At 41.7% G+C, this 27,478-nt stretch overlaps 2 protein-coding genes across 6 annotated transcripts in view; one reads left to right on the top strand and one right to left on the bottom strand.

Annotated features, from left to right (window-relative positions):
- The first annotated feature begins 663 nt into the window (after window positions 1–663).
- PRR33 (proline rich 33) lies at window positions 664–26,647 on the top strand. 2 transcript variants are annotated; one of them, XM_020788750.3, is made up of 2 exons: window positions 664–928; window positions 19,001–26,647. In XM_020788750.3, the coding sequence occupies exon 2, from the start codon at window positions 19,010–19,012 to the stop codon at window positions 20,606–20,608; it is 1,599 nt and encodes a 532-aa protein (XP_020644409.3). In that variant the 5' UTR covers window positions 664–928; window positions 19,001–19,009; the 3' UTR covers window positions 20,609–26,647. The 2 variants fall into 2 exon arrangements, with proteins under 2 accessions (XP_020644409.3, XP_078239819.1); XM_078383693.1 differs by lacking the exon at window positions 664–928 and adding an exon at window positions 6,089–7,267.
- Window positions 7,516–27,478, bottom strand: part of LSP1 (lymphocyte specific protein 1) — a 101,254-nt gene continuing 81,291 nt past the window's right edge. For all 4 annotated transcript variants that reach the window (XM_020788752.3, XM_020788754.3, XM_020788753.3 and 1 more), the window contains one exon: window positions 7,516–9,559. The gene's annotated coding sequence lies outside the window, so the exon portion shown is untranslated. The remainder of the gene's footprint in view (window positions 9,560–27,478) is intronic.

The following is a 27,478-nucleotide window of genomic DNA, read 5'->3' as shown; positions in this document are numbered from 1 at the left end:
CATTGCTTCAACTACATGAGATAGTTACTATCTTGGATCATCATGGTGACCTAGCAAGTAGAACAAACTAGTGGGGCTCCATCCACTCTCTTGCAACTTCCTTGCAAAAATGGGTCCGATGGGGACATAGCTCAATCTACCAGATCAGAAAGTTAAAAATAAGAAGCACTGCCAAGTTTTGTATTGAATTTTAATTGTTGTAAGCTGCCCAGAGACCTTTGGGTAGAGTGGGCGGCATATAAATTAAGTAAGTAAGTAAGTAAGTAAGTAAGTAAGTAAGTAAGTAAGTAAGTAAGTAAGTAAGTAAGTAAGTAAGTAAATAAATAAATAAATAAATAAATAAATAAATAAATAAATAAATAATTTGTAGTGACACAAGATTCAGTCAGCTTGCATAGGCCAGGCCCCTAACACTTCTTTAAAGTAATGTCTATATGCCCGATGAGGGTGAACGCTTTACGCGGGACCTTATTGGAAGAGTTTGGACGAGGCCGCCCTTGCATGGCCCTGCCAATAGAGGGCTCGCGGCACCCAGGAACGGAGCAGGACTGGTGGCTGCCGCGCTGAAAAGGCGCTTTCTCTCCCTTGCTTCGGCTTCCCGAGTCGGTTCCATCCCCCGAACCACCTCGCTGTGGCGCGGCTCCCTTTGCCATGTAAACTCCCCCTCTCTCACACACACGCACTCCCTGCCATCCGAAGAGGTCGGGCTCTGCGGCTGCCTCTTTGCGTGAAGAGAGCGAGGCTTTGGGTCGGGAGCCGCCGTGCATGTGTTTTATTTTGGGCAGGAATCTCCCCTCCCTCTCTCCCTCCCGGGGTCGGCGAGGGAAGAGTCCTCCTGGCAAGGATGCGCCGACAGGTTTTTTAGCCCGCCGAAGCTGAGAGCAGCGGGGCTGCAGCTTGGAACCTCCCGGAGGTTTTCACTCGCAAGGTAATGAGGCCAAAAGTGAACTTTTCCCATTTTAATTTAGTGAGAGGTGTGTTTGGCGGGGGGGGGGGAGATTGAAAAATATTTCCCGCCTTTTTTGGGCTCAGTGAACCAGCGTCTCCTGACTCGGCAGGATGCGAGAGAGGAGAGTTGGCGCTATAAAATTGGAAGAGGTCGCACCTATGGCCAATTGTGAGGCGGCCACTTCCTTCAAAGAAGTGGCTGAAAATGCTTTCCTTTGGTTTTTAAACCCTGTGACGCTGAATGAGGCCCGTTTGCCTCAACTATATCCTCAGCGTCTGTGGTGCGTTTGTCGGAACCTTTTCTTCTGCTTGGAGAAAGTGCTTTGTAGGAGCGCTTTCGTCTGCTGTGCAGGAGCAGGCAGAAATCGGCGCGGGGTAGAAGGCTGCAAAGGTCACCTCAGACCAGCAGGTCTCTCATCTTTGGACAACTGGCTGCATAAAAGTTTGAAGCAGCATGATGGGACAGAAGAAGTAACTGGCCTGCGTAGCATATACCCTACCAGCTCCTGTCTTGTACAGGTGTATGCAGCACCTTGCCAAAATGTGAGATTTTCTGTGGACAGGGCTTAGGTGCAACCTGTCCTCCCCACACAGATAATTTCAATAAGACCCAGATCACAAGCAATAAGTTTTGTTTTAGTTACAGAAAGGTGCTGTGATGTCTTTAGGGCCATTTGATATTGATTACAGGGATCGCTGTGTTACTTTGCAATGCGTAGCCTGCATAATTAACTTGTAAACCACCCAGAGAGTGCTTGAAGCACTATGGGGCGGTATATAAGCAGCACACTTTACTTTGCTATATTCATTTTCCTCAGAAGAAGTCCACTGGACTCAATGGTAAATATTTACAGTATAGGACTTTGTTATTAGTTGCTGCAGAAGCAACAAAGACAGACATTAAAAATCTTGAGGACTAACATATTTTTATGGCATCAGGATAGACCAGAGTGAAGGGCTAATTTCATTGTTGGATCTATGTTATAAAATCCTGCACCTTTTCATTTAACCTAATAGAGGTGTCACCACAACAAAGACTTTGGAATTTGTTTTATGGCCAACACAGCTACCCTGAATTTTTGCATTATTGGGCTATCTTTCTTAGTATAATTTCTTATGCCAATGCTTGTTATATTATCAGGCACTGTAAGGCAACTGCCTCAAATGATAGATATTGGAGTCCAAGGAGCAATAGTAAATTGCTGGGGGACAGAATTGGGTGTGCCATGTCATCTGCTCTGTGCCTCCTAAGCTATTTTGCTGCCCCCCAGTGCAGTGGAGGATGCTATCCCATTGCCAGCCTTGTACGAACTATGCATTGCAGGGTTGAAAAACCACCCTTGACTGCAGAAATTGGAAATTTGGCACCCTGCAATCTAGCTCCATAGGGAGTTGATTGGATTCTTTGTATTCTCATCCTCCAGACTCTGTTTATTCAAAATACACTGGACATCCATTTTTAAAATGTATCCAGTAGATTTGCCTTGTGTCACTGGATCTCAAGTACTGCTTATCCTCTAACCCAGTGGTCTCCAACCTTGGGCCTCCAGATGTTCTTGGACTACAACTCCCAGAAGCCTTCACCACCACCTCTGCTGGCCAGGATTTCTGGGAGCTGAAATCCAAGAACATCTGGAGGCCCAAGGTTGGGGACCACTGCTCTAACCTGTGAACTTCCATGGAAAGATAAGGGAAGCATCTTTGCACCTTCAAACAGATGCATCAACTAGTGCAGTTAGGTCATTTTAGTATCTGGAGTGAATGGTCTTCCAGGAAGAGGAAGCCCATTAGACTATGACACTTATCACACCTATGCCCACTGAAGCAGTTTTTAAAAATAGGTATGAAATAATGTTCCATCCTTGTTTCAGTTACCTATGGGCTTTTGTATGATTGTCTCCCCCTTTCGTCCCATTCTATCATCTGCATCATGTACTCTGTCTAGCAGAGTAGTATTTACAGTGATGTTCCTGAGACTGAGAAAAATTATTTGGGCAACACAGCAAACAAGTTGTTCTAGATCAGGATATTTTCTTCCTACTCTTTTCATTTCATCCATCAGCATTTATGCTTTCATCCTTGTCACCATTCTATGCCTTTCGTTACACAGAAGCTGCCTTGCATTATAAGCCAACATTTTTCTTTCACCTGTGTGCTCACTGGTAGCAACCTGACACCCCACCAAAACACATCCAGTAACCTGCTGTTCAAAATGCCCCTGATTCCATTCCTGCTTACTAGTGTTCAAAATGAGTCTGAGGCTGTGTCTTTCCCTCATCCTTCCTTTCCCATAAGGATTTCATAACAAAAAACAATTCGTAACAAGTAAACCACATAACATAAAGCTGCAGAACACATAGTGTAATGGGAGAGGAGCTGTGGATGCAGAAGCTGGGCAATTGCAATTAATTTTCTTGTTAAAAATGTCAATTTGAGATCAGCATCAGAAATAAATGCCACACCTCATTTTCATCTTGGAACACAGAGTGGCATATAGGGTGGGTTGCAAGGCATAAAGAGCACCCTACCTAATCAAGAAGTGCCCCTACCATTGCCAAATAATTGTGTGATTATAGCTGGGTTAGGTTGGGCAGTCTGGTGTCTTCCAGGTGTTTTGGACTAAGCCTTGCCATCCTTCTTGACCATTGTCCTTGCTAGCTGAGCCTTGGATGTTATAGTCCCAAACACCTCCAGGGCACCAGGTTGTCAGCCCCTGTTTTATATTATTTGTAGTGCTTATATTACTTGATAGGGGATGTGGTGGCGCTGCAGGTTAAACTGCAGAAGCCTCTGTGCTGCAGTGTCAGAAGACAAGCAGCCGTAATATCAAATCCACGCAACGGAGTGAGCTCCCGTCGCTTTTCCCAGCTCCTGCCAACCTAGCAGTTTGAAATCATGTAAATATGTGAGTAGATAAATAGGTACCACCATGGTGGGAAGGTAATGGCGTTCCGTGTCTGGTCGCGCGGGCCACATGACCACGGAAGATTGTCTTCGGACAAACGCTGGCTCTGTGGCTTGGAAACGGGGATGAGCACCGCCCCCTAGATGACTGAGGCTACAAGGCTTCTTGAGACTGCATGCTCCTCACAGACCACTTGTATACATAAAGCCTATATATCTGATCCCTGTGGATTCCTCTATAATCCCATATTTGTTTCTTCCATGTAATAGACATGCAATATATATCCAGCTGAAGCTACCATTCCACATTAAAAGCACAGAGCTGGCAGCAATACCACCCACATACAATAAAGTATTTTCTTGTACATCTAAAAGAAAAAGTCATCATCATCTGAGAACTGCAGAGCTGGGAGGGACCCTGTGAATTATCAAGTCCAACCCTTGTCTTGGAGGCACAGTGGGGAATTGAACTCTCAACTTCTGTCTCCACAGCCAGAGGCCTCAACCACTGTGCTATCCGGCAGTTCATGTACAGAAGTTTAGTAGTGTGTAAGCAGGTCTGGATAGACAAATCATATGAAATAAGCATGTCAGAGTGATTCTGCGTGTCTTGACATGTAATCTTTAGTGTGCTTGCCTTAAGTTAATTTGGCCCATAGGCCAGTAGAGCATATCTATGCCTGCAGTGTAACAACAACATAACTCAGTATTTACAGTAGAATTAACTTTGTATCCTTTATACTCCACACGCCCTACTCTCCCCCACCTGCCCACTTTGTTGTTGTTTAGTCATTTAGTCGTGTCCGACTCTTTGTGACCCCATAGACCAGAGCACGCCAGGCCCTCCTGTCTTCCACCTCCTCCCGGAGTTGAGTCATATTCATGTTGGTAGCTTCAATACCAATGTCCAATCATCTCATCCTCTGTCGTCCCCTTCTCCTCTTGCCCTCCCACTTACCCAACATCAGAGTCTTTTCCAGGGAGTCTTCTCTTCTCATGAGATGGCCAAAGTACTGGAGCCTCAGCTTCAGAATCTGTCCTTCCAGTGAGCACTCAGGGTTGATTTCCTTTAGAATGGATAGGTTTGTTCTCCTTGCAGTCCAGGGGTTCTCAAGAATCTCCTCCAGCACCACAATTCAAAAGCATCAGTTCTTCAGTGGTCAGCCTTTTTTATGGTCCAGCTCTCACTTCCATACACCACTAATGGAAAAACCATAGCTTTGACTATGCAGACCTTTGTTGGCAAGGTGATGTCTCTGCTTCTTAAGATGCTGTCTAGGTTTGTCATCGCTTTCCTCCCAAGAAGCAGGCGTCTTTTAATTTTGTGGCTGCTGTCACGATCTGCAGTGATCATGGAGCCCCAGAAAGTAAAATCTGCCCCTGCCTCCATATCTTCCCCTATTTGCCATGAGGTGATGGCCACTGCCCTTCTTTGGGATTGGGATGTAGACTGATCTTTTCCAATCCTCTGGCCACTGTTAAGTTTTCCAAACTTGCTGGCATATTGAATATAGCACCTTAACAGTGTCAGACCTACAGGAAAGCCCATTGCTGGAAAAATTAAAGCTATTATGAAGTTTTCTGAAAGCACCATTTTAAATTTCTCCTTCAGAAGAGCAGTGCTTCAGCAGTGCTAAAGAACACTCCTATGAAGGACATGACTGATTTCCCAAATAGCATATGTCTCCATTCTATTATTAGGCTCTGGAACCTTCCACGTGTTCATGAGTCTTTTATAGGGCTTTTATAGATGTATCTATTACCGAAATAATAATTTTAATGCCAAATGGCCAGCTTTATGTAGATACCTATCCTCTCACCTGTGATATAAAATGGTTCCATTTTACAGATGAGAAATGGAAGCTGAAAGCCATATGTAAGATTTGGTGCAAGAAATTCCCATCTTAGGCCTAAAGTGAATTTCTAGTGGTTGCCATTTAGGCTGCACTTCTGTGCTCCCATACTTCAAAGTAAATCCTAATAAACTCTACCAGACATTCTTCAAGGAAACACTGGTAGGGTTGGGCTGCTAGATTCGTTTTTTTAAAAAAATTCTGACCAGCAATAGCCACCTTCACATGATATTAGCTTCATAAGCCAAGATAAGCCTTTTTCCTAAGCATGGCATCCCATTCACTCCTGAAATGAACCAAGATGCCTTCAATTCACTGTTACCCCATCTTATCCAGACTGAAAGGCTATGATTAACTGTTCCAGAATGAACCAGATTATTGAACCAGGTTTTGAAGTTAGCTAAATATCCAAGCCAAGGAGAAGAAAAAGCACAGCCTCCCAGATTCCACAACACCCAGACAAAATGTTTTGATGCATCTCAGCTGTAACTACCATAGCCATCCATAAAGAATCTTGAGTGTTGCAATCTAGCTTTATTTGTTTGATCACAGGTTGCTCATCCCTGTTTTATAACATACCTCACTAGATGAATGGCTCACACTTTCTAAAGGAACACTGGTGTCAAGCACAATTTCTTTTCTTAAAGGTACTTGAAAGATGGCGTGGTAGCTTTAGGTATAGCATCCTCTGTGCTTGCTTATTGCAAATCAGTGTAGAAGTGTCAGTAGCTTTGCACATAGGATAGAAGAAAGCAAACTGTAGAGTAGCAATATAAATCCTGGTGATGTAGCAAAGAAAAGTTGGGTAGAAAACGTATGTGAGAATACATCCAATGCAGGTTGCAAGCACTGGTTGATTTCAAGAGGTTTAAGGCTGTGTTGGATTTTATTTGCCCAGTATCTTATCCATTTTGTAAAACAAAATTATATAAAGAATGATCTGAAGACAGATTTTAATGGGTTTTCATTAATTTCTTAAAATATATTGTGTCACCCAACTGCAACCTTTGATCAACTGATGTACTAACAGGAAAAGAAAGATAATGAATGGAATGACACAGAGACACAGATTTGTCTCCCAGTACAGGACAGGTTTTGTCAAAGCTGTTAATATATGGTTTAAATAGATGCTCAGTTGAAAACCAGGGGCTACAAAAGTGTGATTAGGCAATACTATGAAACTCTGGGCTATGAAATGCTGTTTATTTTAAATAAACAAAACTCATGAAGAAGAAAGTGATCCAGATCAGTTGTCAGCCAACTACCAAAGGCTGAGGAGATGGGGAACTATATCCATTCCATTTTTTTTTTTTTTTTGTATTACAACTTCACCATACCATTGACCACACTTATTTATTTTTTAAAAAAAATACTGGTTAGAATATATATTGTTGCGTGACAAAAGTTTTTTTTTTTTTGACAGAAGCCTAGTAGATGGCTGATCTAGTTCATAACCACAGAACAGGAAAGATGTCGTTGCCTGTAGAAAGGCACTACTAAAAGCTAATCAATGAGCCTAAGATGGCTTCTAGGGAACCAGTTTCAAGATATGACCAATCCAGGTATTTACATTAGGAAATCAGTAGTTCCTGTGCAAATTTATATGTTTCTAGCTGTTACCATTTTGGAGATCTTCTGGGAGAAACCAGCTTTAAAAAAAAATGTAAGGTGAACTTGGTGGATATAACATTTTGGAACAAATATTTTAACAGGTTTTAAGTCAGTCTCACTTCTGCATCCAGTTCAGGGAAGGGGGAGATTGGAGTTATCAGAAGCTTTGAGGGTGAAATGACACTACAGGAAGCAAACCTTGTTTCTCAGAACTTTTATTAAATGCTTACAAAAGAGGTCCAGGTCAAAAGTAAAGGGGGGGGGACCATCAAAAGATATGGAAAATATTCTAGGCTCTTGAGAGGCAAGTTTCTAGTCTCAGGAGAACAGAAGCAGGATACAGTGACCAGTTTGCATTTGTAAACTAGGATAAGGCCAATAATATTCATAGTTGGCAGATTAAAAGACATTTTGGGCAGAATCCTATTGCTGACTTATGCTTGTGTAAAGGAAATCACATTAAGTCTTCATAGCAAACTGCTACTCAATGAGAGATGCAGGTTGCATTCCTGGGCACTTACCCGAGCACACATCCAGGACTGCAATCATTACCTTGTTAACAAGTGACAATTTGTTAAGAAAGCTTACATAATTTCCTTTATGCGAGCATAAATTGGCAATAGGATTTTGGCTGTTGTAGTTCAAGGCATGGAGGCCTTTCACACAAGTCTACTCTTTCTTGCAAGTACTAGCAACCATTTCTTTAAAATGATTCTTCTCATGACTCAGTTTAGCTAGTCCTTGGAAACTGCCCTTCATCCCGACAAATATACCAGCTTGGTACCTTTTGTTTGAACTATCATCATGCCTACAGTGGGGCAGGAATATTTCAAGTACATTGGGCCTAAGGAGTGAATATGGCATCCATTGTCAAGATGCTTACTTCAGAGCATTCTTCCAAAGCAATCAGCCAAGTACAGCTTAGCTGAACAGTTTATGTCTACAAAAAGGGATGTTTATGCCCGAATGCAAGGCTGGCTCATGTATGAGCAGGTAGGTGAGGTGCCCTCAATGACTGGACTACAAGCTGCTAAGGCCTGAGTAGAACAAGGCAGTTTCTGGTATATGCACATGAACTAGCTATCAGATGTGAAACCAAAGATAATTAGAATCAGCTCATAGGGACACACAGGTACTTTGAAGAAAGATTTACTGGAATGAGTCTTAGGCTTGCCCTGATTACTTACACTGAATGAGCATGAGAGAAGATCCATCATATAGTCCAGTGGTTCCAGATCCTGGGTCCCCAGACATTCTCAGATTGCAACTCTCAGAAGCTTTCACCAATAGCTTGCTGGCAAGGGCTTCAGGAAGTTGCAGGCCAAGAAAATCCAGGGACCCAAGGTTAGGAACCACTGCCAGTCCATCTTCATGAAAGCATCAGTTTTAAGGCAGAACTCTTACCATAACTTATTGAATTACTGCCTTTATTCAGATGAGAAAACTAGGAATGAATTTTATATTATACAGGGAGAAAAAACTATTTTTAGTTCTCTATCATCTTCCCCCTTAATTAGGGGGAACTTCAGAAGCATAAGATGAAGCATCACCCCATCATCAAAATGCATCATCATTTTGAAGGCTCACATGGCAGAAGGAGGGTGAAAATCAGCTACAGCAGGTATGGGGGAACCTTTGGCCCTCCAGATGTTTCAGACGACAGCTCCCATAACTCATTACCGTTGACCATGCTGACTTTGGCCTCTGGGATTTGGTCCAAACCATCTGAAAAGACAAAATGTTCCACATCCCTGAGCTATATGGCTATTAGGGTTTCCCCCAAAAAAATCCCTTGGTTTAACTTTTATTTTCACATTTGTCTCCTTGTCTTTCTCAACACTGAAAAGGAATTTACTAATACTGGCTTGTTCCCCCTTAGTTAATGATATAGTAAAGAAAAAGGCTTGCCCATTTCTTCTAGCCAAGCCTAGAACTAAATGCAGAGAATCAGAAAGTCACATTAACAGCACACAATTACCCAAAACAGAACAAAAAGCCAATCAAAAAAAAAATTATTGCTGTTTGTTGAGCTGATGCTGTGTCCAAGTCCCGATGAAGTCAGCTTGGAGACATGTACCCATTTGAGGTGCGAAAAATAAAAACAGTAGCTGGTTTTAAAGCAGGTTGTCGATTTGAGCTCGGAAGAGAAGACATCCTTGGAATATAATTCCTTCTTAGCAGAGCAAACATCAGCATTACACAGACGTATTGCCTTCTGTATCCAAATGCGAATCAAACCCAAACTGTAAAACAAACATATAAAAATAGCATCAATATCATTGGAGCTAAACATAGTATTATCTAGAAATGTTGTCTGGTGTCTTAACAGCCGGGAGGCTACAGCTTGATGCCAGCATCTGTGCAGCTGCTCAGATAGAGAGATGGTAAGAACTAAACATATATGTAAACTGCATCCCTCAAATGGACCCAGAAAAACAATGTCATGCATTTAAACAGATATACTGATCCTCTGGTTATATCGATTATCTGGCAATATAATTTCTGCGCTACACTGAAGTGTGATTTTTTAAAATTTATTTTTTTTTCAACCAGGTGTTTCCCACCTTCCATGCCCTAAAGTCTAATGTCGTAATAGAACTGTGGGAAGAGAGGAAAAGACAGTGACAAAGAAATGCAGGAAGTTTCCATGTAATCAGATTGTTGGTCTGTGATGCACAGTATTGGGACTAGCAATTTGTGACATTTCAGATATGGTTGAGTTCTAACCATCATGGCCCCAGATCAAAGGGGTAATCTAACAACATCCTGATAATCATGGGTTGTCTATCCTTGCCAAACTGTCACTCTCTAAGTATTGTCTTATATCTCCCATCATTTTTCACCATTAGCTATGCTGCCTAGGTTTAATTAGAGTTGTGGTTGAATAACATCTGGCGGTCTGCACTTTGCACATCTTGGCCTACACCAATTAGCAGAAACTCACTGGGTTTGCTCAGCTTGAAACACAGAGATGCTAGGGATTTTTGCATCCAAACCATGAGCTCCACACTTGAACTATGACCCTCCTTCCTCACCACTACTACTATACCTTCTCCAAATAGAGGGGGCTGCATTGACCATAAATGTTTTGTGTGGTTGAGAAGGGGAGAATCAAAGTTCTGTTATGAAAGGATGACTTTTCCCTTCAGTGTATAAACAAACCCCATTCAAAATAATTTTCCTAACCTAGCATAAAAACATTGGGGTGTGGACAAGGTTCAGAATCAGTGGGCTAATATAATTTTTAAAGACAGATGAGTTCTCCCCAGATCTTTACAATTTCATGTCAGAACTTCCTCGCATTCCCTGTTTAGACAGCAGTCTGCTGATAAAACAGAAGAGGAATCCAGACTTTATCAGATCACACATTCCAGCATCCCTTGTCATTTTGTTAGCCAGGATTTTCTAGCCTGAGGGAGTAAAAGAAACCTGTCTAATACTAATAATAATTCTGTGTCCGAGAATGCATGCAGAGCATGCCCCTGCTCTTCACTTCCAATGTCTGTTCTTGCTTCTCAGCACCCATTGCTGAACACACAGCACACACAGGTGGGGGCTCAAAACAGCTATTTTCTACCCACACAGCTGCCAACAGCATCTGATCTTTGCCAGAGCAAAATCTCTCTGCAGGACGCCCAAGTTCACGGCTGGAGCCCAGTCCTACACCCTGCTTGCACAATTTTTTTATACAGTTTCTTTTTAAATCTTTTTTTCTCCATTACCCCCAAATAGTGTTTCTCAAATTGGTTTTCCATCATCAAGGGATGGATGTTTTCTACTTACTCCGTGAAGGAGTGTTGCTGTTCTTGTTAATCACCGAAGAGGACTGATCCTTCAGTTGGTGGCCCAGGAAGGACATGCCTGTCCTTTAGCAATACATGAAAGGGGGGGGCACCAAAAAGGAACTTGTTTACGCTAAGTTAAAAGCTCTCTATTCCAAATGCTTGAATTTACAGCACTATGAGAGGTACAAGGAATAGCCAGCATAGATTTCCTTCTTCCTCTGGTACCAGAATAGTAATCCAAACTGATATATTATAAGAGCTTGGAAGTAAGTAGCTACTGATAACCAGTTACTTGACACTCTTCCCCTACAAATGGATCACAATGTGATTGTACCTTAATTTATTCTTCATTAATTGCATTCCTTTTATGGTTTAACAATAACTCAGTGGTCCCCAAAATATTTCGGCATCATTCGCACCCCTTTTGATTTTTGAGAAATCATTATCTCTCCCCATCTGTACTTTACCATCGTCCAACAACTTTCTAGCAAAAGAGTGAACCCATTCTTCAAATTTAAAATAAATATAAAAGCTGGAAAAAATATTTTAAATTAAAAAAAAAAAGTGTTAAGTAGTTTCTCCTGTCACAAAAAGTTAAGAACATGTTCATACTGCTCACAAAATGATTTTTCTTTATGAAAATTTTGCCCCCTGTGGAATTTTTAAATGACCTCAGGGCATGCCCACTACTTCTAAAACAAGTGCTCTGAGGCAAGAAGCCAGCTTAAACACCAAGGACCCGTATGTCTCATTGACAGGTGTTGATACTTTTGGGGGCCCAGGTACACCAAAGGTGGGAGCAGAGTCTTCTTTGGCTCAAGTTATTATTTGCTGCAGCCACGAACATCACCACTTTCAATCAAATTTATGTCACACAAGGAGCTTCATTTTACCTCAAGCAGTTTTTGAACTTATTTAATCTATGGAATCCATTTCCCAAATTAATACATGTTCTGCAGTGGGTGTTGAGATTATAGCAAGGGGAATGGGAGGAGCATTTGTTTTGTACTGTAGCAGCACGTTCTTTTCAAGTATCTAAAAAGTAACCATCTTAATCTTTTTTGAGAAATAAGAAAATATTTACATCGTAAGCACTGTAGCTATGATTGCAACTAACTACTTTGAGAGACTTTGGGACTAGAATTACAAGTAATTAATAGAGTAACACACTCTTCAGATGCAATTTGTGGCCTAAGAGCTATTCTCTCTCTTTTTCCCAGTTACTTCAGAGAACTGTCCCTGAGAGCAAGTCATATAGGGGATCTCTAAATTACAATTAATTCCACTTTACACCCTGTGCTTTTACAACCATTCCAATATCAGCTAATGCCACCTCCCTATTCAGAACTATAAATGGAAACTTTTATGCTACCAAGCACAACATAGAGAGGAGGTGGAAGAGAGAGAAGAAAGAAGAGAACAGGATTCAGGGGAATATCCAAATATCCAGCAAGATAGCAGGACAGAGGTTGTGAGGTGGAGATGGGAGAAGACAGCAGAAGTCAGATGGGAGTACCCAGGAGGTAAACGAGAAAGAGGAGATAGGAGAATACAGGTAAGGTTTCATTGATAAGGCAAGAGGATTCTCCAAAACTGAAACTCCAGTCTTAATACAGAGTTTAGTGGGGAAACAAAGTTTGACTTATAGTGAGCCATTTATATAGTTATTTATAACGTTTGCAGCCATTATCAGTGAACCAATCAGTTTGTAAACACAGAGTCACCTGTACAGTGGTGCCTCGCTAGACGATGATAATCCGTTCCACTGAAATAGCTGTTTAGAGAAATCATTGTCTAGCGAAAAACATTTCCCCATTGGAATGCAGTGAAATCTGTTTAATGCGTTCCAATGGGGAAGAATCATCGTTGTCTAGCGAAGATTGGCCATAGGAAAGCCGCTTTGCGAACCACCGATCAGCTGTTTAAATAGCTGTCTTGTGAAGCTTAGATCCTGAAAACACCTGTTTTGCGAGGGCAGAAGGAGCTGTCAAAATCATCATCTAGCGAAAATTGGTTTGGGAAGCAGGGACCAAACACTGTCCAGCAAAATTCCCTCATAGGAACCACTGTTTTGCGAATTACTACAGCAATCGCAAAAAGTCAATGTCTAGCAAAAAAACTGTCATGCAAGGTAACTGTCTAGCGAGGCACCACTGTACCTTTACATACTAAACAGTAGTTGTGCTGGAAAAAATGGAAGTTCATTTGTCAGCTTTTACATTCTTCTTTCAGAAAAAGCAAAAAGTAGAGAAAGTTAGTGAAATACTGTACAATGATAAATCTTGCAGAAGTAAAGAGACCACAGTTCTGCTTAGCCATTCTGCTGCTGAGGCACAAGTATCATGTTTCCTTAGATCTCACTCTTCTTTCCAAACAGAACAGATGGTTCTGTAGTTGCCACAAGGATTTCAAATTACTTTTCCATCTTGCAAGCTATTCCCTCTCCTATCCTGGCACTTTGCTCTTCTCAAACTAGAATTATACATCTGACTGAATACTTAAATATGAACTGACACATTGTAGACCAGCAGTGTTCCCCAATGAAACAAAGCTGCTTGGCACCAGCTTAAAGGAAATGCTTGTTAATCCCCAGCCTTCTCACACTACCCTTGCTTAAGTTCAGTTTCAGCTTGCAAGCATCCCACGCTATCCATGGTCCTTGAAAAGTTACTTGGCTGCATAACCACAATCACTTATAAAAATGACTCCTTTCAATAAGACCACACAAAATGCCAGTGGGCCCTTATTGTTCAGGCATGTGTGAAGAATTCAGACGAGAACCAAGACTGGGGGAGAGGGGAGCATGAAGAGAAGGATGTACAGATCCCCCAATTCTCTAACACATGATCTTCAAGAAAGGTTAATGAGAGAGCCTCTACTAACCCTGGCTCAGAACATGAAAAATGATATTTAGCGCACACAAAGAAGTCTGGAGCTGAAAAACAAACATTCAGTCGCACAGATTTACAGTTTGGCAAGGTTGGAAGTGGAAGATGTAAACAAGTTCTCAGAATAACCACAGTAAGGATTTTATAGATTGAAGCCTGTCTATATACAAAGAAAGTGCAAGGCAGCTGGGGGACAGGCAAAGTTTTAAATACTAGTGCTGGGGAGAAAGCTTCTCCAATTATGTGTGCAAGCCCTTTTGCAGTGATACGGAAGGGGCACAGCCTTGGAGAGCATGTAGTCTAACCCAATGCAGCTGCATCATCCTTGAGCAACAACTGCCCGTCCTCTACTTAAATTCCCCCAGTGACAGGTTTTTTGCCCCTTAACCAGTTCAGAGAACTTTATTTTAAAGGAAATCTATTTCATCACTTGTTTGTAAGGTGATAAGAAAAGCATTTAAAATTTTTACATGCTTTAAAACATGTTGGTATGTATACTCACTCATAGAAGCGTACCACGCTGTACCTACAGTTCAACCCCTGCCTAAGAACGTAACATTACAGACCCTGAAAACTATTTATTGGGATAACCACGACCTTACAGAGGAATGGAGAAAGCTGCCTTTTGCTGAGACCATTGGTCCATCTACCCTAGTACTCCTGGATTTCAGGCTAAATTTTTTCCTAGTCTCACTTTGAGATGCTGGGGATTGAGCCTGGCATTTCCTGCAAATTATGTGTTATGCCACTTTGTCACAATCCTGACCCATTTGACTCAACAATGGGAAGAAGGGAAATTTGGGATTTTGAGGTATATAATTAGATGATTTGCAGTAGATCTCAAACTCCCAATCATTTCAACAATGGAAACAAAAGGTCTAAGTCTGGGGTAGTGTTCCCATTGGAATCCTTGATACTGTATGTAATAACTTAGATGTAGACTGAATCTGCTCATCTCAATAAGAAATAATCAGTTTTGGCTTCATTATGTATGAATGGGCTTCTGCTAAGAAGTCATGGTTTAGTTAATAGCCACAAACTCTGGTTTCTTCAAACTGTAGCTTATTGTGACAAACTGAACTCACAGTCATGGTTTATCTCTGGCTTGTTTCCCCACCCTCAAGCAGGAATGGGCCAAATGTTAGGAGGTGTATCCATCAGAAATGAGGAGAACATGCAATTCATACTGGACAAACCATGACTAATACAATTTACTATTACAGTGGGGTCTTGACTTAAGAACGGCTCGAGTTAAGAACATTTTGACTTAAGAACCGCTCTCATAGGAAAATATTGACTTGACTTAAGTACTTAGATTTGAGTTAAGAACTGAAAAAAAAACCACGTGGGAGGCAGGGAAAGTGCAAAATATGAACTTTCAGTTAACTGTTGGCCAGTGAAAAGGGTGCCTGTCTGCTTCCTCACTCCTCCCAGCGTTTAGAGAGTGGATTGGGAGACAGTCTTCGGACTGCCTGGTACTGCCCAGACTGTATTTTCCCTGCCTTCCCTGAACCTTTCTTGACCTAAGAAAAAAAGAAACAAAATATCCCCCTCTATTGGTCAAAGGCGGAATAGCAGCTTCCCATTAGTTTCTATGGACGGAAAAGAGCAGATACGGATCAAGTGGTTTTCAATGCATTCCTATGGGAAATGCAGATTTGACTTGAGAACTTTTTGACTTGAGAACCGCCTTCCAATACGGATTAAGTTCTCAAGTCAAGACCCCACTGTACAAGCAGGTATACCTTTGAGTTGTGTCTAATGCATGGGCTCATAGGGTGAAACAGGCAACAAGCTGTAATTTTGCAATAGACCTTTTCAGCCTAGTCATTGTGGGGGAAACCAAAGTAGACACTGCGGGCCCTAGATCCCTATACACTCTGGCATATTAGGTAGTTTATGTCTACCCATTCTGTGTCTTGATCAGATGGAAAAAATTGGCTTTATTTATTAGCACTACTAAATTTGGATGGATGCTACCTTCAGCATCATTAAGAAAAAGAGACTCCCTTTTAAGGAACCATTAATTAATTCCTTGAATTGGACACACATACATCCTCCTGAAAGAGGGGGAAATGCACAAATTCTCTTTTAACTGTTACAAAAGCAGCATACAATCTGTATTCCATGGAAAAAGAAAGCAGTTTCTCATCTTCATGCATGACAGTCATGCAAAACTGTTGCATGCTGCCATTTAAGTTACAGCTGAGCCCTGCTACCCAATAACCTTGTTAGCCTCAATTCATGCATATGTTCCAACAGGGCAGAAACTGCTTGCTCATGCAGGTGGGCAGCAGATGCTTTAATGTGAGGCACATGCAGGAGCTTTGTGCATCAAGACTTGCCACAAACTCAAAATCATGGGGGCGGGATGGGTTGGGGGTTTAGGAGCAGCTCCGTGTGAGTAACATGTCATACAAGCACGACTCCAGAGCTGCATTTTCAAGCAGCTCCCAGCCCACTGGATTGCATATGCATATCAGTCTTAGAAAAAGGATATTTGCGGAAGGAATTCTGCAGAAGGTGTTCCCTGGACCTCTTTGCCAACACCAAAAAGTCCCACTTCTAAAGGAATAATTACCTTCTACTGAAAGGCAAACTGCAACCTACACAAAATGTTGCCTGAACCACTTGTACACATTCAAGTGGAAGCATCTGTTCTCCATATCAATGGCTGAGGATACAAATAGTTTACAAGTAGGGCTTTTCCATCTTGGTAGATGCTTTCCTTCTCCCCAGAGGAGCTCCCTATCAGCTGAGCAATGCATTTTGGCTTGAAGACCACAGCAGCTGAAGTAAGCATACAGATCACCAAGGAGACACATGGAGGACCCGATAGCTCTGGTGAACTTTTACAAGCGACACACAACACCGTCTACTGCTAGGAGCTAAAACTCAATTTATACCTCAGCTTCTTTGCTCTCATGTTGCACACCTCACCTTTCGCTGACTTGTGGTTTGCATCACAACAGAGCCGGGCCAGTCACCATTCCTTAAAAGACTCTTTGGAATAAAATTAGGCCTAAACTGCACATGACAGGGGCAGAGCAACATTTTTTTAAAAAAATCTGCCCCCCTACATATGAAGTAAGTGTGTGGAGAGAGGGGTGGAGAACAGGATTTAGAAGCAGAGAAGGAAGCAGAGTGTGAGGGCTGACCCAAGACATAGGGCTGCCTGAGGAAATGAGAAGATGGCACAGGTATGCAGCCATTCCATGTACAATGAATCTTTCTTCAGCTGTTATGGCAGGATGGTGTCCTCTGGTGCACTCAGTGGCAGCAGGCCATCTTAGGGAATGCAGGACAAGCTGCCAGGCACGCACACACATAGCCCTTTTCTCAAACACTTTACTGCCTTTCCACCTCCAGGACCTGCTGCTTGATAACAGCTGCCTTACTTCACCTAGTGATAGGATATCACTGGGTGAAATAAAGCAACTTCTAGTATCCTGGGAGCCCCCCTGGAAGAAGACTGCCTAGGAACACATTTGGGAAGTATGTTAAGGAGAGCAAAATACTCAACTGTCCATCACCTTTCATGCATCAATCAAATGAAAGGGGTCCACACCCAGAAACAGGCAGTGGGATGACTCCAGTAGTCCTATGTCATCCAATCATGCAACTTCTTTGATGCCCGGCCCAATGTCCATGCACTGAGGATGGATAATGGGGTTGTCTCCTTGATCACGTAGATCTCGTAGGGAAGCAAAACCCAGACATGTTTCCCCTTCTGAAAACATCCACATTCGGTGAGTAGAGATCAGTGGCATGGCATTAAGGACTTACTGCCCTTTTCTGTCTGCTGACCTCCTTCATGTGGTTAACATGTGAAGGGGGCCAGAAAACAGAAGAAAGAGTCCCATTTGCCCATTAAGTACCTAAGGATTTTAGCCAGCTAAGAGCTGGTTTGTGCATCTGTGAGCACCACATCATCTCCTGATTCAAATATATGACCTATAATTGCTTGTACAGACCAACTGCATCAAAGAGCATTGTATTTAAGGTGCTGCAAACCATTATTGAAGTTTTCATGTTACATGTGGGGTGGCTCCCTCATGTGCTAAACATGCCTGTGGAACCCAGCTTTGAGATTTCGCTATTGTATACATTTGTTGCATGAGCACATCAAGTTGGGTTATTCCCCTAGTTACTTTAATCTTTTCAAACAGCATTTAGGTCTATGAATCTTGGCTGGTAAGTCAGTGCTTTGCTTTGGCCCATATAAAGTCACGGTCAAAAATATTGGCACCCTTGTAATTCTATCAGAAAATGCAAACCTTCTCTCAGAAAATTGTTGGAGTTGCAAATGTTTTGGTGCTCACATATTCATTTCTTTGGTTTGTGTTGGAGGAACACAAAAAAAGAGAGAAGAAAAGTCAAATCTGATACAATCACACAGAAACCCAAAAAAATGCACTGGCCAAAATTATTGGCCAGAATTGCAAGGGTGCCAATATTTTTGGCCATGACTATATGGCTCAAGTTTGAAACCTGCATCTTTCTGAGGCTAAATCATTGTGTGATATCATGGGCTGGCAAAGTATGACCTGTAGATTGTTTAAGGCTTCCAAGGCCATTTTGGCCCCATACCACTCCCTGAGCCCCTAGATCTTCCTTTTCCTCCTACTAGGAAAAAAATCTGGAAAAAACACACACACATTTTTGCAAGTGTGCTTCTGGAGGCATTCCTAAACTGTATTTGTATGTTTTTGCTTTTAAACAATTTTCCCCGACAGATGCACAAAATTCCTATAAACAATATTCGGGGAGGCAAGTCCCCCCAAACCATAAAGCAAGCCAAAGAAAGAGAGAGAGAGAGATGGATCTCAAACTTGGCTCTCAGATTTAATTTTTTTTAAAAAAAAATAGTTTTGGCTATTTTGTCTGGACCTGCTGCTTCTTGTAGCAGTACGAGAGACAGAAAATACAGCCCCTTAGTCTGAGAGTGTGTGTTATGTCAGCAAGGGAGAAAGAAAACTGTTTTGTTTGTTTATGTGTTTCTTTGTTTTAGGGGGCTAAAATGCTGATAACCGTAACATCTCCCCATGGGCCAGCTTCCCTCCACCCACAGACTCCACCCCCTCCTCTTGCTCCCAAGCCTGGAATGGACAATCTGAAACTACAGAGACTCTTGAAGAAAGCAGCAAAGAAGAAAGCAACATTATCAGCCCAGCAAGGCACAGCATTCCGGTCCAGCTTGTCCCCTGTGAGTGAAGCCAGCCCAGATTTGGAGCACAACAACCGATCTTCCCCACTCAAGCCTGTGGAAACCCACACCCAGATCACCATTCACCTCCCGCCCCGCTTTTCCATCAAGCCTATTGCCCACCATGTTTCATCTCCCTTTCCTAAAGGAAAGCCCTTTATGTTCACAGTCACAGAGCAGAGGAGCCTTTCAGAGCATCTCAAACTGGCCATCTCACCTGCAGTCTCACCATTTCAGAGACAGAGCACTCCAGAACCTTCATGGCAGCTCAGAGGCCACCCACCAGAGACACACAGAGAGCCACCTCCTCCAAGCACGGCACAGTCCACATTTGTTTTCCCAGAACATCCTGTTCCGCCCATACCTGTGCAAGAGACCCCAGTGCCAGTGATCCACGTTGCTGAAACCCATGCTTATATTCATAGTGTGCAAGCACCAAGGGCTAAAACCCAACTGTCAGAGCAGCCAACAGAATTCCATAGTTATGAAGACAGGCCCACAGATACCCATTCACAGACAAATCATCCACACCCACCAACAACACATTTTGTTAGCCCAGCCAGACCAATTACTCCTGTGTTAGATGTGACTTCATCCTCTGAAACTCCTGCCAGGACAGTGAAAACTGAAATACTTCATGTGCCTGGGCAGCGTACACTAGTCACCTCCCCAACTCCTCAGCTCCATAGACCCATGACTCTGGAAAGCAGCAGAAGCTTAGAACTCCATAGTGAGGCCCAGAGGCAGCCAAGTCCTCTCATGCATCAGAAGCACGTCACAGCAGAGGAAGTTACACCTGGTCCAGTGGTTGCCAGCAGACATGTGCCTTCACCAGAAGCTAGGGCGGACAAGCAGGCTGCACCACCACAGCAACCTGCTGCTTCCCAGAGTACCACAAGCCCCTTACCAAAACCAAAGCCACCAGTGCCTCCTAAAACTAAGTTCAGTGGCTGGTCTCGCCTCAAGAAGCACTTGATTGTAGAATCTGAAGACCCACAGTTTCCTGTCCCAGAGTCTTCTGAGGCAGCTAAGCCAGAGCACATGGAAGAAAAAAAGACGAGAGAAGAACCTCAAGCTGCCCCTGGTCTGGAGAAGAGAGTAACCAAGTCAAGAGCTATCAAGATGTGGGATGCCATTTTATACCAGATGACAACCAGAAAGGCAAGAGAAGAGCAAGCAGAAGAAAAAGAAACAAAGAGGGAGGGAATATTCTCTTTCCGGCGACGTTTGCCCCTTATCCTCCATCGACCACGCTTTGATGCACGGAAGCTTAAGGAGCTGGCTTCCAAACCTATGACAAAGATCACTACTATGTTTGAGGTACGTCGTATCCAAAGCAAGCCACCTGAAGAAACCCTGATAAGTTTTAATAGGACTGCATCTGGGTGGCAGTTGAAAGGAAGTGGTGAATAAAACCTGTGGGTTATAATTGTTTTCCTTTTGTTTTTGGAGGATGTGTGCCAAGCTGGGAGGGTTAGAAACAAATGCAAAATCTACCAAACCTGAATCACTTGCAAGGCCAATATTAATTCTAATGGTGCTAATAATAAAAAATTCTTTCACAGGGTTGCTGTCTGTGTATTTAGAGGTGTGCATGTGTTTAGTAACCATTTTTCAGCGAGAGAGGTGCTAAGAGTGATATACTTCACTACTGTTTTCCATATTTTCAGAGTGAACAGAAAATGTATGAAACAAAGTGGCCTGCTAAATGTCAATAGTTTAAGCTGTCTCGCAAACAGCTTTATACAGCTAACCTAACTATATAGTATGGATTTCTTGAGATGTCACATTAAGCAGAGTAAATGTATTGTGGAAAAATTACCTATAGGCCAGTTTTGCCAAACCTATCCTACCCTGTATGCAAACATGCAATTTGTTCTGTTTAAGATGGAATTGGATGTTCAGGATGGAATGTTAGGATGGATGTTTAGGATGGAATTGGCTATTCATTGTGCAAAAATTATATCACCTTGTCAAGTCACAACTCATCACTGCTCAAGCAAGCAGATCCCCAGCACAATATAAAGCAGGGGTATAAAATGTGTAAACCCTGGGTCTTTTTAGACTTCAGTACCCATCATTGTTTGGCTCACAACTAGAGATGAGGGTATTTGTATCCGAATACCCTCACACAGGTGGACATAACGAGGGACATAGCTGTCCACTCACCCATCCGCTGCTGCAGCCAGCTCCGTGCTCCCTTCCAATCGCTCCAGAGCTCACAGTCAACTAGCCACTCCTGGCAGAAGGAGGGAAGACAAGCCTCCTTGCCAGGCTGATGAGTGGCTAGTCAACCTCCATCTCCGGAGCGATTAGAAGGGAGTACAGAGCCGGCTGCAGCAGTGGATGTGTTAGACCCCCTTAGGGGGCCGGACTCTCATTATGGCCACTCTCATTATATCACAACCAGTGATAAGAGATAATGGGAGTTCTAGTCCAGCTGCCTTGAGTCCTTTGAGGTGGGATAAAAATATTTTAAATAAATAAATAAAAGAAACAGTCATCTATGGGGCAAAAATTACCCACTGCTGATACAAAGCCATCGCCATGCATGGTGTTGCATACCCTGCTGTACTCTTTAGTGAAAAATCTCCTTTACACTTTGTCCAGAAAACAAACAGAATTCATGGAACAATAGTCTTACCATGCTGCCTTATTGTTTTTGAAAATCTGTTCTCATATGGAATCTCAGTCTAAAACATATTAATTCTTGCAAGTGAGAATTGGCAGCAACCCACCAAGGCTTCCAGTAATGTAAATTTGAAGAAATAAGCATGAGAAGATGCAACCGTTTTGATTTAGCATCAGGCATTTAAAGCCAGCAGCTAGTTCTACCTAGAGTAAGTCTATTAAGGAAATAGTTGATTTACAATTCTGCAGTTAAATCAATAAATATACTCTGTTTTCAACTAATAATCAGATTTAGGTTTTAGGTGTTCTTCAACATAATGCACATCAAGTACAAGAAAGCCAAATCAGCAATGATTTAAGTAGAAGATTTAAACTAGCTTTAGAGGCTAAAGACCTGGAGATCTTTCTTAATGGTTTACTTGATACACAGAACTAAAGAACATTAGCTGCTATGTTTCCTTGGATGGGTAAAGTACAAAAATTTCCAAAGGACTCTAATGCACCCATTCACAGATTGAGCACCATGCACCCAAATAATCTGGAATATAAATATATTTTAAGCACTCTGTTATCCAGGCCATATAGGACTACAGAGGGAAGCATCTTGAATTGTGTGCACACAAACATTGAGATGTCTCAAAAAGGTTCTCTAAGACCCATCTAAGCAAAAAAGTTGATAGTGGCAGCATATTCTGAACACTAAAGATTGTTCCATATGAAGCACACTGTAATAATCACCAATGATCAATTTGGTGATAGCAAGACATAGAATGATCATGTCAAAATCCTGGTCATCTAGAAACTGAAATACCAGAGGTATATACCAGATAGAGTGCAAACCAGAAATGCTCTGTACTGTATGTATGTACTACTTTGTCACTCTGAGCCTAGCTGGTGCATAGCTGTAGGCAGTTTTCATTGCCCAGAGGCAATCAGATTAAGAAGTTTTACAAAACTGTATTTTTATATACTCATTAATGACTAAGTACAAATATGTTGGTTCCTAGCATTCTTGCATTTATTTGTAGCAGTATACTACCAAACATCTGGCCCATGTTCTACTGAGAAACCACCCCTGCAAGCACAGGAGGCTTATAACTTTGTGCATATTTTCCTAAGACAAGTTAACGAACCAGATGGCATGTCCTAGCAATCAAACAGGTTTGCTTCAAATGTTGTATTCTCTCACTCATTTGGGAGAAACCTGGCAACATACATGGCAAAAAAACAAACAAGGATTTATGCTTTTTATCCATGACCATGACAAATGTGACCACTGTACCATTGAGCATAGATTTTCCACTATTTTCTAGTTGTGTCTCTTACAGATATTTGCAAAACGTAGGTATCAACTATCAGAAGGACAGGTAAACATGCAACTGTCTTCAAAATTCAGAGACAGAAGACTCAGACAACTCTGAAAGTGAATTTTTAGTCATGTTCAAAACAAGACTGTCTTTAACCACAGGTCTGTGCATATCAATTTTTGGTATTAACAGTACTCCTTGCTACAATTATTGCCATCACCGAAATGCCTGTTATTGTATCTATGTAGTTTTTCATTCACACTTCCATTTCTCTATACAAGTGTGAGGCTATTCATTGTTTGGGGGTGAACTGATTGCATGGAGAACAGCAAATGTGCATGCCAGATCACATGGTTATTAAATCTGAAGTTTTGCTTGCTTAATCCTAGCATTGTGTTAGAGAATCATCAACAGTCAGTTCACAAAATGTATTAGTCTATTAGAAGTAAGTTGCTAACATTGTTTTGAACCAAGGAAAAGTGGCAGTTTTATGTGCTTCGCAATGTTCTTCATATCTTTGGTTTGGTCTTATTTTTGCAATTCCTGTCCTAACCTTGAGCTCACCGACAATTTTAAAACAGTGCTCAGGCCAATGTGTTTTGCAACATCAGAACCTTTTTAAAAACAATTTTGTTCTCCACTGGCATTGTTACGCAAAACAAATTCCTGCTATTTTTCAGAAGAACTCGTTGTGCTATTTAATAGCACCACTGGGTGAAGCAAGGCATCTGTCACAGTGAGTCACATGCAGCGGCATTGTTCCCTGGCTGAGTGTAGCCATTTTGAATGTGCCAGAAGCAGCAATGGAGAGAGCTGCCCAACTTCTCCCGTTTTTCACAAAAACTCAGGCCCAGCTCTCTTCCAATGTGCTCCAACTCAGCTGGAGAAGGACAGTTACTTGAAAAGTGACTAGGTGTGAGCTTCATATACCCATTTTATAGCAAGCAGCAGTTGCAGTCCTAGCTTTTATCACTGTGCTGATTCTTTGAAGAGTGTGAAGTGAATTGTGTTTTCTAATCTGTTCTAGAGCTTCTCTGCCCCTTTTGTATTTATCACAGAAGAATGAGGCCACCTCAACATTTGCTTTTCAGGGGCAGAGAGCAAAAGCCAAAAGACTTAGCTCAGCCTTGCGCAGCTTATCCCTACCTCCTGTTTTCCAAAATGCCAGCACAGAGGCTGCAAAAAGCCACAGGTTATTTGGGGAGGTGATGCAAAGCTTCTTTAAATTTTTTCCTTCGGTTAATTTTTGTCCTGCATGAGCAGATCTCTAGGCTCCCATGCTGCAAGAAGTAGATCAGGGAAGGGCAGGTTTTGTAGAACAGTAAGAGGTAAAGGGGCAAACAGCTCCGCACAGATTCATTTTCTGCTGTGCAAAAGATTGGAGACAAATTACCTATGACTGCACCATCATATGTAATTTGACTATAAAGCAGTTTTTCTGAGAAGCAGTCTTCTTTCTAGGAACAGTTTCCAGCAGAGGATTTACTAGTTTACTCCTTATCAGAAATAACCTCATTAATAGCATTGAAGGGTATTTTCATTGCTTGCCGTGTCCTAAATGGAATGTATGTGAGGGCAGAAGTAATAGTTCAAGATACTCTAACAAGAGGATAAGAGTCTGTTATTTCTAAGATTAAAGGGCCCATCATGCTTGCTCTTCCCTGCTAAATATAAAACTTTATAACCATACCACTTGCACAGATAGAGTGATTCTTGAAAGGTATCTACTTGCCAGGCTGAGACTCTTGATTAAATGTATAGCACAGAATGCAAAGAGTAAGTAGTAATTAACCATCTATGCTTCGAATATCAGATGATCCTTTAAGAAATATTCATCGCCACTAAATACTGTGCGCTCTAGCTGTCACCTTTAGGCAGAACACAGAAGCCCTGATTTCAGATACTTTGCATGCATTAACACCAAAGCAAAGCACCACGATGGTGGGAGTGGGGATACTTTATTCTCCCAAACCCATGTTTTTATTCATATGTGAATTGGAGACTGACTGATTAATAGACTAACAACAAAGCAGCCCATTTTCAATCCACAGCTGGCAACCAAAATGGTAACAGTACTACTAAGCTGAAAAGGCAGGTGAATACATCTAGAAAAGGAGAGCGTCTCAATGCTTAGAAAAGCCCACATGTTCTTTTAATAGTTTTACATAAAGGAAATCGAAGCAATAGCAGCAATATATGAGCTAAGAATTATTTCATATGCATTTGAACATATGTGAAAGGCTTAATGATTTTAAAGTCTTCCTCCATCTGATTTTAATTATCCAACTTCTGAGGGTGAGGATGAAGATTTGGGCAAATGTAGCTAATTATATGTGTACCCCCCCCCCAGGAAGAATATTGAAGGATACCAGTCTTTCTGCTAGCCATAGCCACGTTTACTCATAATGAAAACAATTGTCTGGATCACTTAAGAGTGCAATTGGAGAAGTTCAATCAAGACTGTAAAAGAAGTTAAACTGTGTATGGAATGATAATACAAAGAGAAAGGTCCTAAGACAAATGAAATATTTTATGGGACCATCTGATAAAACATACTGTTCCACAGAGCAGGGAGCCTTCTTTAAAGTTTTTGCTCTGGACTTGTGTAAAGCAGACCTATTAGGAAGCAACTGCTTTAAGAGGTTTCAGGCCCTGTTCAGTAGTCCCTTCCTCTTTAATCTTAGTGTGAATGCATGGAATGTGTACTCTCCTCCCCATTTTCAGAAAAAGGTTAAGGCTGAGGCTTAAGAGATGGAACTCTACAAAACAACAAAATGCTCCTTTCATACCTATTCCATTTCAGAGCTAAAATTCAGTGGAAAGGTACATGTGCCCTCCTACATCATTTTATACCAGCAGTTACTTAAAAACCAGTAAGATCTGAGAGCATCATGCACTTTGTTACATAATTGGGAAGTACACCTAACTGTTGTAAATCTTTCAGCTTTAAATCTCACGCGGCAATGGATTATCACTTATGTCTGGGGATCCCCAGACGTATCAATATGTCTGGGGATCAGCTACGTGTTCCTCTTTAAAGGCAGGTGTGTAAGTCGAAGTTCAGTTTTTGAGTCTGTGTTCATAGACTTCTTTATGAAGTGACAAGCTTGGCTACAAGGGAATGCTAAACTATGAAAGGATATGCAAGTTGAGATGGGACTCCAAAGGTTTGGTAGAAGATGGACAATGACAATATTCTGAGGCAGTAACATGGAACACAGAAAAAGAGAATGTGTGTTAAGTAATGGAAAGGTGTAAGCTAAGATGTCATGAGGAAAGGGAAACAGTGTGACAGGATGGTGCCTGAGGGCCTCTTTAAGGACTAGGGGCTACAATCCTGCAGCAACTTTTAGAGATTTCCTTCCACAGCCACAAACAGTCTGTACCCTCAAGATGCATTTCCTATAAAACCCAGCTGCCTGGATCAAGAGGAGCTTCTTCAATATATCTATATCTGTATCTATATCTAAACATTGTAAATATTGACTGAATAAAACATTTCTATGTAAAAAAACTTAAGTGCTGTGGTCATGAATAGAAAGGTCAGACATTGCTGCTAGAGAGCTGATATCCATGCTTTTTCTGCCAAAGAAATCCTTCTCCCTGGTGCCTCTATGCCAGTGGTTCTTAACCTTTTTGAAAGAAACGCCCCCTTGAGCCATTGAGGAAGTTATCATCACCCCCCTCCCCGCGGGGATGATATTTATTTATTTATTTATTTATTTATTTATTTATTTATTTATTTATTTATTTATTTATTTATTTATTTATTTAAGACACTTAAATCCAATGACCCCTGAAAACAAAATTAAATTCCAAGAAAATGAAATGCCCCCCAAAAAGTAACATTTAATGATTTAGTTGCAAGTGAATTTTAAGACGCAAAAAGAAATATAAAAAGGGCATAAAAACAAATACAGGAACTAAAAATTTCAAGACAAAAAGTCTAAAACTAAATTAAAATTGGAGGAAAATATATATTCATTCACACTGTAAAAAGGCTGCAGCCATCTTCACAGGTTTGGCTTGCTCCAGCACCCCCCTACCGCCCCCCTTCTGCTCCAGCGCCCCCACGCCGCCCCTTTTTGTTCTACCGCCCCCCTGAAAAATGAAATCGCCCCCTGGGGGGCATTATCGCCCACGTTAAGAACCACTGCTCTATGCTACCAACATTACTACTTCTTACATACTGCAGGAACAACAGCTGGAGTCAAGGGCCCCTTAAGAATGACATTCAAGTCACAAGGAAAAACCTTTTGTTTTGTTTGAAGTGTAATGAAGGCCAGTAAAATTAATTACAGGATGGAAATCATCAGTACATGTGCAAGAATGAATGAATGAATGA

The sequence above is a fragment of the Pogona vitticeps genome, chromosome 1, assembly GCF_051106095.1.
Source record: "Pogona vitticeps strain Pit_001003342236 chromosome 1, PviZW2.1, whole genome shotgun sequence".
NCBI classification, from domain to species: Eukaryota; Metazoa; Chordata; class Lepidosauria; order Squamata; family Agamidae; genus Pogona; species Pogona vitticeps.
Note: the sequence above shows the minus strand (reverse complement) of the source record. Positions and strands in the feature narration are given on the sequence as shown.

Excerpts from the sequence above, each read along its gene's own strand:
- PRR33 (XM_020788750.3), top strand. The coding sequence starts at position 19,010 with ATGCTGATAACCGTAACATCTCCCCATGGGCCAGCTTCCCTCCACCCA.